Here is a 12,080-nt window from a genome sequence, read left to right on the forward strand (position 1 = left end):
ATGGAAACCAAAAACCAAACAGATGTAGCAAAATTTCTCCTCCTTGGTCTCTCAGAAGATGCAGAACAGCAGCCCCTCCTCTTTGGTCTATTCCTGACCATGTACCTGGTCACTGTGCTTGGCAATCTGCTCATCATGCTGGCCATCGGCTCTGATTCCCACCTCCACACCCCCATGTACTTCTTCCTCTCCAATCTGTCCTTCACTGACCTCTGTTTCAGCACCACCACAGTGCCCAAGATGCTTGTGAATATTGAAAGACGGAGCAAATCCATCAGTTACACAGGCTGCCTCACCCAGGTTTGTTTCGTCCTGTTATTTGCAGGCTTGGAAAACTTTCTCCTTGCAGCGATGGCCTATGACCGTTATGTGGCCATCTGCCATCCACTGAGGTATGTTGTCATCATGAACCCCTGCCTCTGTGGCCTGTTGATTCTACTCTCCCTGGTCATTAGCAGTGCAGATGCCCTGCTGCACACTCTGTTGGTATTACGACTGTCCTTCTGCACAGAGCTGGAAATCCCCCATTTCTTCTGTGAACTGGATCAGGTCATCAAGCTGGCATGTTCTGATACCCTCATCAATAACATCCTGGTATATTTAGTGACTAGCATATTGGGTGGTGTTCCTCTCCTTGGCATTATCTTCTCTTACACTCAAATTGTCTCCTCCATTCTGAGAATGCCCTCAGCTGGTGGGAAATATAAAGCCTTTTCCACCTGTGGATCTCATCTCTCTGTGGTTTCCTTATTTTATGGGACAGCTTTTGGGGTGTACATTAGTTCTGCACTTACACACTCTTCCAAGGAGACAGCAATAGCCTCTTTGATGTACACGGTGGTCCCTCCAATGTTGAACCCCTTTATCTACAGCCTGAGGAACAGAGACATGAAGCAAGCCTTGTGGAAACTTATCTGAGGAACGTCTTTTTGTAGTCGTGTCCCCTGCCTTGTACTTGGGCTCAAGTATGAGTCAACAAACAAGAATAATGGGTTGGACTGAATGCCTGACTCTTACTTCACCAAAGCCTTATGCTGCTGCAATGATGAAATTCCAAAATAACTGCTGCTGTTGCTGCTAAGTCGCTTCAGTCGTGTCCAACTCTGTGCGACCCCATAGACGGCAGCCCACCAGGCTCCTCCATCCCTGGGATTCTCCAGGCAAGAATACTGGAGTGGGTTGCCATTTCCTTCTCCAGTGCATGAAAGGGAAAAGTGAAAGTGAAGTCGCTCAGTCGTGTCCGACTCTTAGCGACCCCATGGGCTGCAGCCTACCAGGCTCCTCCATCCATGGGGTTTCCCAGGCAAGAGTACTGGAGTGGGGTGCCATTGCCTTCTCCGCCAAAATAACTAAAAGAGTTCAATTTAGGCTTGAAAACCGACTTTGCTCTTCTCTAATATTGAGATGTTTAAAATGTATGTGAACTTTTTGATTGTGATTTTTTGGTCAGGTTCTATTAAATTAGAACCTGAATTGGGCATTCTTTCTATAGTGATACTGAGGGAAATGTTTTTAGGAGAACGGTTGGGACAGAAAGAGGACACTAATTACAAAAAAATGGAACTATGTGAAGGGATGGATATGATTGTTATTCTGGCTGCAGTAGTAATTTCATTAGGTTTATGTATCAAATTGTCATGTTAATTTCCATTGATTATCTGTTTTACATAGCCAATGGAAATTAACATGACAATTTGATATATATACCTAATGAAATTATAATGTTGATATATGGCAGAAATGAAACCAATATTGTAAAGCAATTACCTTTCAATTAAAAATAAGGATAATTTAAATTGGCATGTTCAGTTCAGTTCAGTTCAGTCGCTCAGTCATGTCCGACTCTCCACGACCCCATGAACCACAGCATGCCAGGCCTCCCTGTCCATCACCAACTCCCGGAGTCCACCCAAACCCATGTCCATCGAGTCAATGATGCCATCCAGCCATCTCATCCTCTGTCGTCCCCTTCTCCTCCTGCCCTCAATCTTTCCCAGCACCAGGGTCTTTTCAAATGAGTCAGCTCTTCGCATCAGGTGGCCAAAGTATTGTCATGTTAAACAACTCAAATGAATAGGCATTTTTGTCTATTTATGTATTTTATTTTGGCTGTACTGGGTCTTCATTGTGGCCTATAGGCTTTCTCTTGTTGTGGAGCGTGGAGCCAGTTGACCTACCACATGGGGATCTTGGTTCTCCCAGCAAGAATTGAACCTGTGTCCTATGAATTGGAAGGTGGATTCTTAACCACTGGACCACCAGGGAAGTCCCAGTATGTATTTTTAAAAAGAGGTGGAGAGGAAAACATAGTGTCCTCTTAGTTTCTCAGGGTGAGACAATCAGTCAACATGAATTTGGGAAAGAAGAAGAAATTCATCAAATTAAGGTCCTTTTTTGTTTGTTTCCTTTCCTATGCAAAAGCTTTTTAGTTTCTGGTAGCTTCCTTGTTTGTTTATTTCTTAAAGATTTTTTTTTTTGTGGTGCATCATTTTAAAAGTCTTTATTGAATTTGTTACAATATTATTTCTGTTTTATGTTTTGGTCTTTTGGCTGTGAGGCATGTGGGAGCTTAGCTCCCTGACCAGGGATTGAACCTGAATCCCCTGCATTGGAAGGCAAAGTCTTAACCACTGGACCACCAGGGAAGTCCTAGTTTACTTTTTTATTTTTGTTCTGTTGCCTTTGCTTTTGGTGTCAAATCCAAATAATCATTTCCAAAACCAGTATCAAAGAGCTTAACCTCTGTGTTTTCTTCAGGAGTTTTACATTTCAGGTGGTACACTAAAAAATTTTAATCCAGCCTGAGTTGACTTTTGTGAGTGGTGTAAGAAAGGGGTCAAGTTTTATTTTTTAATCCATATTACCTGAAAGAGTAAGTATTGACTTACTTATGGAGATAAATCAGCAGAGCCACTTGGCTCTACCTTGCCTACACTTAAAGTTCTCCAGTCTTTTGGTGAAACATGGAACATGAAAAGCTTTACCTTTCTGTGAGCCCCAGATGAATCTTTGCATGTTTTACTCAATATTCACATGTTTGAAATTTACTGCTATTAAGACTATGATCAGTGATATTACAATGCCATCCTGTCATTACTTTATTTTGTAAAGATTTTTTTGATGTGGATGAATTTTAAAGTCTTTACTGAATTTATTACAATATTCCTTCTGCTTAATGTTTTGGGTTTTTGGCTGCAAAGCCTGTGGGATCTTATTTCTCCAGACAGGGATTGAACCCACACCCCCTGCAGTGGAAAGTGAAGTCTTAACCACTGGACCACCAAGGAAGTCCTTTGCCATTAGTTTGTTTACAGAAAATATATCTTGAAAAATATAAACTAAGAAAATTCATGTTGAAAGCATTAAAATGTAAAGTAAATTGATGACCACATGAAAATACTGAAGTTCTTAAAGAAAATGTTTGTAAGTGAATATTGAAAACATGGATCATCATTTACACCTTCAATTATGGATAAAATCTCATGAAATCTACTAAATAATGGACAGAGCTGCACGCCAGTGCATGGGCATAGTCTTTTTATCATAACACAATTAAATATGAAGGACATAATTCAATCCAAAGTTCTCCAATGTGGGGAAAATGTATTTTGAGTCTATTACGTGCAAATTGAAAAAAGGTGATAATGAAAGTCTAAAAACAGAGTAGGAAGTTTGTGTATATTGATCACAGCAATGATTGATCACAGAGGAAAATCAGATTCTGCTCTGTAAAACTGAGGTGAGAAGTTAAGAAACAGAAAACATTCAACAACTCTAGAGTTGCACCATAAAGAAAGTTGAGTGTCAGAAAATTGATATTTTCGAATTGCGGTGCTGGAGAAGACTCTTGAGTGTTCCTTGGACAGCAAGGAGATCAAACCAGTCAATCCTGTAGGAAATCAACCCTGAATATTCATTGGAAGGACTGATGCTGAAGCTGAAGCTTCAATACTTTGACCACCTGATGTGAAGAGCTGACTCATTGGAAAAGACTATCAAGGGTAGTAGGCTCTGCTCACTGCAACTAGAGAAAATCCACATGCAGCAGTGGAGACCCAGAGCAGCCAAAAATTTAAAAAAAATTTTTTTTAAAGAGGAAAAGATTGTCGTCAGCCTTAAGAAGAAAAAGGAAATTGAGCAAAGTTCACTTGGATACTTCAAATGCTTTTGTATTTGTGGGATTTTAAACAATTTAATCTGTGCTAATTATTTAGCAGGGAGACCTTAGCACCTGGTATAAAGGACTTGCTATTTAAGATGCTCACAACTGGATGAAAATGAGACTGTATATCTAGAATCTCTTACCTTCCCTACCACACACACAACAGTGTATGAAATAAACACATGCACACTCTTTCCTGTTTAGCTGTCATTCACATTTTTACTTGAAAGCTAATGAGAAAAGACACCATACTATTTCAGACTTTAAATTAACGGTAGTAATTAATCTCCATGAATAAATTATTAATTCTAGACCTATTTTTCCTTTCCTTTATTCTCTAGCTAGGTAGCCCAATGGGACCCATCCCGTCCTTCATTTCCAAGTTTTTATGACATGTGCTAAGTTGCTTCAGTTGTGCCCAGCTCTTTGCAACCCTGTGGACTGTAGCCCGCCAGGCTCTGCTGTCCATGGGATTCTCCAGGCAAGAATACTGGAGTGGGTTGTCATTTTCTTCTCTGGTTTTATGACATATTTAGGAATAATTAATCCCTTGATACTCAGTAACTTGATCTGTTCTCTCTTACTTTTATGTTTTGACACATCTGTCTCAGTTGTATAATTAGCAGGCAATGTCAGGAAAATAAATATTGAAAATCAATCATGATAGTCAGATCCTCTTCCTCTTTTCTGTTGGGTCTCATTACAGACTGGGTGGCTTGGATACTGGTACCTGCAGGAGTCCCTAGTTTATGTACCAGGATCAATTCAATGACACTTCTACTTCCTGTGTTAAGACCCCTGAGAATGTGCTTATTGATTGCCCCAAAACAGGCAAGAGTTTGTTCCCTAAATTCTGGTTGCTTTAATACATTCTTGCATTTTTCTTGAGAATCAATGGTTTTGAGAAAGTCTCCAAGGTGTGAACAGCTTATTAGTATACACTAATGTTTAGAGCTGTAAGTTCTGAAAATGACCACTATATCTTGCTTATGTATAGAGACAGAAAGAGGGAACAAATTTTAGTACATTTCATTCTGATTCACTAATGTCAGTTCCCTACTCTATTCTCCTGTCTCACAATATCACAGTTTATTTCTTCTAGAAGCAAGAGGTATTTGCATTGGGACACACAGACACACACATATGCATATAACCACACATGCACACAAATACTCATACATGTGTATAAAAACAGCTTAACACAATGCCAAGGGACCCAATAAAGTTAATACTGTAGTTGCCTCTGAGAATGGAAGGGCAGGAATGGAGGAAAATTAAAATGGAATATGGTCTCTATGCAAAATGTTTTGTTACTTTAAGAAGAGAACTGCTTCGCTTCTGCATTCACCATATCCATTTTTAGCCTTTTGATCTCCAGGGAAATTCTCATTTGATGATTATGTCTTCTGATGATTTACCTGCTTATTTTATTTTGAGGTGATTTTATTTTCTTAGGCACAGGTCAAAAAGAAAATGAAAGGAATACTTGAAGCTTTGTTTTGTTGTTTAGTTGCTATGTCGTGACCCCATGGACTGTAGCTGGGGCTTCCCAGGTGGCGCTAGTAGTAAAGAATTCACCTGCCAATGCAGGAGGCACAGGAGAGGTGGGTTTAAACCCTGGCTGGGGAAGAGCTCCTGGAGGAGGAAATGGCAACCTGCTCCAGCGTTCTTGCCTCGAGAACCCCATGGACAGAGGAGCTTGGCAGGCTACAGTCTGCCAAGGGTTTCAAAGAGTCAGACATGACTGAAGTTACTCAGCAAGCAAGCACACACACGTTATATTACTATATGATCCAAGAATCCCACTCCTAGGTATATATTTGGAGAAAAACATGGTTTATTCAGAAAATAAATTTTAGGTAGAGAATTAAGTATATCATTGTCAGTAGATACTTTAAATAAGTGAATTAAATTGTCTAATCTGAAGGAAAGAGATTGGAAAAAAGATAGAAGAAACCTGATGTGAATATGTGTGATTTATAAGAGACTCACTGTAGATCCACAAACACAAATAGATTGCTAATGGAAGAATGGGAAAACTTAGGTAAATAGTTACCAAAAGAGAGTTAATGTAGTAAAAATGTAGACTTTAAGTCAAAACTGTTAAACTAGACAAAGAAGGATAGATAGAAATAGGTAGACAGCCAGATAGAGATAAAATGGTTAATAATCAAGATTATAGAACAATTAGAGACATAGATACACCAAACAATAGTGCCTCAAAATATGTGAAGCAAACTTGACAGAAGTGAAGTGAGAAATCCAAATTTCTACACTAACACTTACAGATTTTAACGCAAATTTTCAGCAAAGGATAGTAACTCTGGATAAACAAAAAATGACACAGAGGGCTTAAAAATCACTATAAACTGACAAAATCTAAGGGACAGATACAAACACTGTGCTGTGTGTTTAGGTGCTCAGTCGTGTCCGACTCTTTGCGAACACATGGACTGTAGCCCGCCAGGCTCCTTTGTCCTTGGGGATTCTCCAGGCAAGGATACTAGAGTGGGATGCCATGCCCTTCTCCAGGGGATGTTCCCAACCCAGGCATTGAACCCAGGTCTCCCGCATCGCAGGCAGATTCTTTACTGTCTGAGACACCAGGGAAGCCTTATATAAACACTACACACAACAAAAGCAGAAAGAACAGTCTTCTCCAGTGCACATAGAACACTCTCTAGATAGTTCGCATCTTAGGCCACAAAACAAGTATCAATATATTTGAAAATATTGAAATCATACAGTGTCATTTCTGACTACAGTGGTGTGAATCTAGAAATAAATAAGAGAATGCGTGTGTACATGCTAAATTGCTTCAGTTGTATCCGACTTTTTATGGCCCCATGGACTATAGCCCACCAGTCTCCTCTACCCATGGGATTCTCCAGGCAAGAATACTGGAGTGGGTTGCCATGGTCTTCTCCAGAGGATCATCCCAACCCAGGGACTGAACCCTATCTTCTGCATTGAAGGCAGCTTCTTTACTGTCTGAGCCACCAGGGAAGCCCTAAATAAGAGACTAACAGCTAGAAAACACACAAGTGTGTGGCAATTAAATAACACAGTCCTGAAAAGGCAGTGGTATCTTACTGATGAGTTTTCTCAAAGCTTCCTTCATGTCCCTGTTCCTCAAACTATAGATGAAGGGGTTCATCATTTGAGAGACAACTGTATAAATCACTGAAGCCACTGCAGTCTGCCTGGAAGAACTGATAAGAGCAGAACTAATGTACACCCCTAAGCCTGTGCCATAGAATAAGGACACAACTGAGAGGTGAGAAACACAGGTGGAAAAAGCTTTATACTTTCCACCCACTGATGGCATTCTCAAAACTGAGGAGACAATTTGAGTATAGGAGAATATGATTCCACACACAGGAACACCCCCAAATATGCTAGTTGCCAAATATATCAGGATATTGTTGATGAGGGTATCAGAGCATGCAAGCTTGATGACCTGAACAACTTCACAGAAAAAGAGAGGGATTTCCAGGTCTGTGCAAAACGTCAGCTGCAGCACCATCAGACTGTGGAGCAGGGCATCCACGATGCAAATAAACAAGGAGAATAGAATCAGCCAACCACAAAGCCGAAAGTTCATGATGGCCATGTATCTCAGTGGGTGACAAATGGCCACATATCGGTCATAGGCCATTATTGCAAGGAGAAAACTTTCCAAACTAGCAAACACCAGGACAAAGCAGAGCTGGGTGAGGCAGCTTGTATAAGTGATGCTCTGATTCTGTGTTTGGAGGTTCACCAGCATCTTTGGGATCGTGGTTGTGCTGAAACAAATATCAGTAAAGGACAAGTTGCAGAGAAAGAAGTACATGGGGGTGTGGAGGTGGGGGTCAGAGATGACAGCCATGATGATGAGCAGGTTGCCCAGAGTGGTAACCAGGTAAATGGACAAGAACAGAATGAAGTGGAGTGGCTGCAGTTCCAGATCCTTTGTCACTTCCATAAGAAGGAATTCTGAAACTCCTGTTTTGTTTCTGGGTCCCATGCTGTGGACAAATCTGGTAAGAAAGACAAAAACTGACAACACAATCAAATGTGGGTTTTATGCACCGACAGGAAGCAAAACATTATCATGGGATGAGATGGAGACAAACAGAAGAATAAGAAACATGTCTTCTGTATGCATATTATTTCATTACTTTCTTAAAAAACTGAGGCTGATGGAGCAGAATGTCATCCATTGTTAATTCCCATAAGGGCTTAATGGGTAGTCATTTTTTTATATTACACTATTCATACTATATTTTGGAAATAATTTTATCTCTATTTATTTTTGGCTGTGCTGGGTCTTCCTTGCTGCATGGGCTTTTCTCTAGTTGCAGCAAGAGGGGTCTACTCTCTAGTTGTGGTGCACAGGTTTCTCACTGTAGTGGCTTATCTTGTTGCAGAGCATGGGCTCTATGGTATGTGGGCTCAGTAGTTGCTTCTCCAGGGCTCTGGAGCACAGACTTGATAGTTGTGATGTATGGAGTTTAGTAGCTCCACAGCGTGTGGGATCTTCCTGGATCAGGGATCAAACCCATGTCTCCTGAATAGGCAGGAAGATTCTTTACCATTGAAGCACCAGGAAAGCAACTATACTATTCGGTAATTTTATAAAGAGAAGCAGACTAAGGAGGAAACTGAACATTGTGTCTTGACCCCCAGAGACCCCAGAGCCAAGCAACTGAAATAATACGTAGGTGAGCAACTAAGCACACATGTCAAGAACCAGGAATGGGAAAATAAGGTGAACTTCACCAAACTTCCTGCCCACCCACTACCCACCACCACAAGATTGCAAGTGAATGTCAGACAATTTTATAACAGTCATCCTGTTTTAAGAGATGCAGATTTCAAATATAGTAATGTGTACATATCAATTCCAAACTGGGATTCTTCCTTCCATTCTTCCCCAGAAGTTCGTTCTCTAAGTCTGTGAGTCCATTTCTGTTTTGTAAATAACCAACAACGTCCTTTTCATACCGTTCATGGGGTTCTCAAGGCAAGTATGCTGAAGTGGTTTGCCATTCCCTTCTCTACGGGACCACGTTTTGTCAGAACTCTCCACCACAACCCATCTGAAGATATTAAGAAGAGGTGGCAAGAATACAGAGAAGAGCTATGCAAAAAAAAAATCTTAATTACCAAGATAACCTTGATGGCGTGATCACCCACCTAGAGCCAGACTTCCTGGAATGTGAAGTCAAGTGGGCCTTAGGAAGCATCACTATGAACAAAGCTAGTGGAGGTGATGGAATTCTAGCTGAACTATTTCAAATCCTGGAAGATGATGCTGTTAAAGTGCTGCACTCAATATGCCAGCGAATTTGGAAAACTCAGCAGTGGCCACAGGACTGGAAAATGTCAGTTTTCATTCCAATCCCAAAAAAGGGCATTGCCAAAGAATGTTCAAACTACTGCAAGAACTTCCAGATGTTGAAGCTGGATTTAGAAAAGGCAGAGGAACCAGAGATCAAATTACCAACATCTGTTGGATCATAGAAAAAGCAAGAGAGTTCCAGAAAAGCATCTACTTCTGCTTCATTGACTATGCTAGAGCCTCGGACTGTGCGGAACACAACAAACTGTGGAAAATTCTTAAAGAGATGGGAATACCAGCCACTTTATCTGCCTCTTGTGAAACCTGTATGCAGGTCAAGAAGCAGCAGTTAGAATCGGACATAGAACAACAGACTGGTTCCAAATTGGCAAAGGAGTATATCAAGGCTGTATATTACCCTGCTTATTTAACTTATATGCAGAGTACTTCATGCGAAATGCTGGGCTGGATGAAGCACAGGCTGGAATCAAGATTGCCAGGAGTAATATCAATAACCTCAGATATGCAGATGACACCACTCTTATGACAGAAAGCAAAGAGGAACTAAAGAGCCTCTGATGAAGGTCAAAGAGGAGAGTGAAAAAGCTGGCTTAAAACTCGACATTCAAAAAACGAAGATCATGGCATCCAGTCCCATCACTTCATGGTAAATAGTTGGGGAAACAATGGAAACAGGACAGACTTTATTTTCTTGGGCTCCAAAATCACTGCAGATGGTGACTGCAGCCAAGAAATGAAAAGACACGCTCCTTGGAAGAAAAGCTATGACAAACCTAAACAGCATATTAAAAAGCAGAGACATTACTTTGCTGACAAAAGTCTGTCTAGTCAAAGCTATGGTTTTTCCAGTAGTCATGTATGGACATGAGAGTTGGATTGTGAAGAAAGCTGAGCACCAAAGAATTGATGCTTTTGAACTGTGGTGTTGGAGAAGACTCTTGAGAGTCCCTCAGATAGCAAGGAGATCAAACCAGTCTATTCTAAAGGAAATCAGTCCTGAATATACGTTGAAAGTACTGATGCTGAAGCTGAAACTCCAATACTTTGGCCACCTGATGAGAAGAACTGACTCATTGGAAAATATCCTAATGCTGGGAAAAATTGAAGGCAGGAGGAGAAGGGGATGACAGAGGATGAGATGGTTGGATGGTATCATGGACTCAACGGACATGAGTTTGAGCAAGCTCCAGGAGATGGTGAAGGACAGGAAAGCCTGGCATGCTCAGTCCATGGAGTTGCACAGAGTTGGACATGACTGAGTGACGGAACAAGAGCGAGGTCCTACTGTATAGCACAGGGAACTCTGCTCAATGTTATGTGGCAGCCTGGAGGGGAAGGGAGTCTGGGGAGAATGGACACATGTATATGTATGGCTGAGTCCATTTACTGTCCACCTGAAACCATCACAACAATGTTAATCAGCTATACTCCAATATAAAATAAAAAGGTAAAATATAGTTGCAGATTTCAACTCAAGAGGAAATGATCTTGATTGTGGGAGAGAGTGAATACAATATTAGTAAATGAGAGGTGTTTGAATACTGGTACAAAGTATAAGGAAACATGAGAAGAAGATGACTGACAGTCAGGCAGGAAGCTTCTGGATAGCCTTGTTCTAATCATCTGATACATGTTCTCTCCTCACAGATAAGCCATAGTGAGATACCTGTCCTTATTTTCAAACCTTACTGAGGGACATTAGGTTACCTGGGTGGCATCACAGTGGAATGATGGTTGACGTTTCTGCAGAGTGTTCCATCTGTATTTAGGAGGGGCAGAGGAACTGAGTGAGTCATCAGGCTCCTGGGCAAGAGGGGTCATCTATGGAAGGAGGCTCGGATATATTACTTCTTTTCAGGGAAAGGACTGTTGAATGGGATGGTCATAGGCAGATCACAATCTCTGTACTCCCAGAGGTTCAATTTCCAAAGCTCCTCATTAGTCAAGCTATTTTATTATCACTGTGATCCCAGGACAGTACAAATCCTCAGAGACCAAGGATACAATTCTATAATGCTATACTATACTACATATATAATCTTATAATAAGTTATTTTATTTTATATAATTACTTATAAAATATATGCTATATATTACACAAATAGCATATTTTAAAGCATAGTTGTTAGTGTAAAAAATAACACAAAAATTTCAGGGTTTATCTCTCCGAGAGTCATTAAAAGTTTCCTGACTGTAATCTTAACTGTGTATATTTTACACAATTGAATTGCAATATATTCTCTGTGACAATCCTGTCCCTGATCAATTACTATATCACAACCACCTTTTCTAATTTATCAAAATAGCTTCAGTATATATTAGTAGTTTTCTTTGCTTTCTGTCTCGGTATGTGCTCAGTCATGTCCAACTCTCTGTGACCCCATGAACTGTAGCCTGCCAGGCTCCTTTGTCCATGGGATTATCAAGGCAAGAATATTGGAGTAGGTTGTGATTTCCTCCTCCAGCAGATCTTCCTGACCCGAGACTGTACCCTTGTTTCCTATGTCTCCTGCATAGCATGTGGAATCCTTACCGCTGAGCCATGAGGAAGCCCTTTGGCTGAATGGTGTG

General features: G+C 40.7%; 2 protein-coding genes across 2 annotated transcripts; one reads left to right on the forward strand and one right to left on the reverse strand.

Annotated features, from left to right (window-relative positions):
• LOC145509444 (olfactory receptor 7G2-like) lies at positions 1–918 on the forward strand. The gene has a single exon (XM_081498056.1). The coding sequence runs from the start codon at positions 1–3 to the stop codon at positions 916–918; it is 918 nt and encodes a 305-aa protein (XP_081354182.1).
• A 6,299-nt stretch (positions 919–7,217) lies between these two features.
• LOC145510759 (olfactory receptor 7G1-like) lies at positions 7,218–8,171 on the reverse strand. Its single transcript, XM_081502975.1, has one exon. The coding sequence runs from the start codon at positions 8,169–8,171 to the stop codon at positions 7,218–7,220; it is 954 nt and encodes a 317-aa protein (XP_081359101.1).
• Positions 8,172–12,080: the final 3,909 nt, after the last annotated feature.

Source organism: Giraffa tippelskirchi, chromosome 6, assembly GCF_054371585.1.
Source record: "Giraffa tippelskirchi isolate mGirTip1 chromosome 6, T2T-mGirTip1v1.2.pri, whole genome shotgun sequence".
Classification (NCBI taxonomy): Eukaryota; Metazoa; Chordata; class Mammalia; order Artiodactyla; family Giraffidae; genus Giraffa; species Giraffa tippelskirchi.

Coding starts and splice junctions, on each gene's coding strand:
- LOC145509444 (XM_081498056.1), top strand. CDS start 1: ATGGAAACCAAAAACCAAACAGATGTAGCAAAATTTCTCCTCCTTGGT.
- LOC145510759 (XM_081502975.1), bottom strand. CDS start 8,171: ATGGGACCCAGAAACAAAACAGGAGTTTCAGAATTCCTTCTTATGGAA.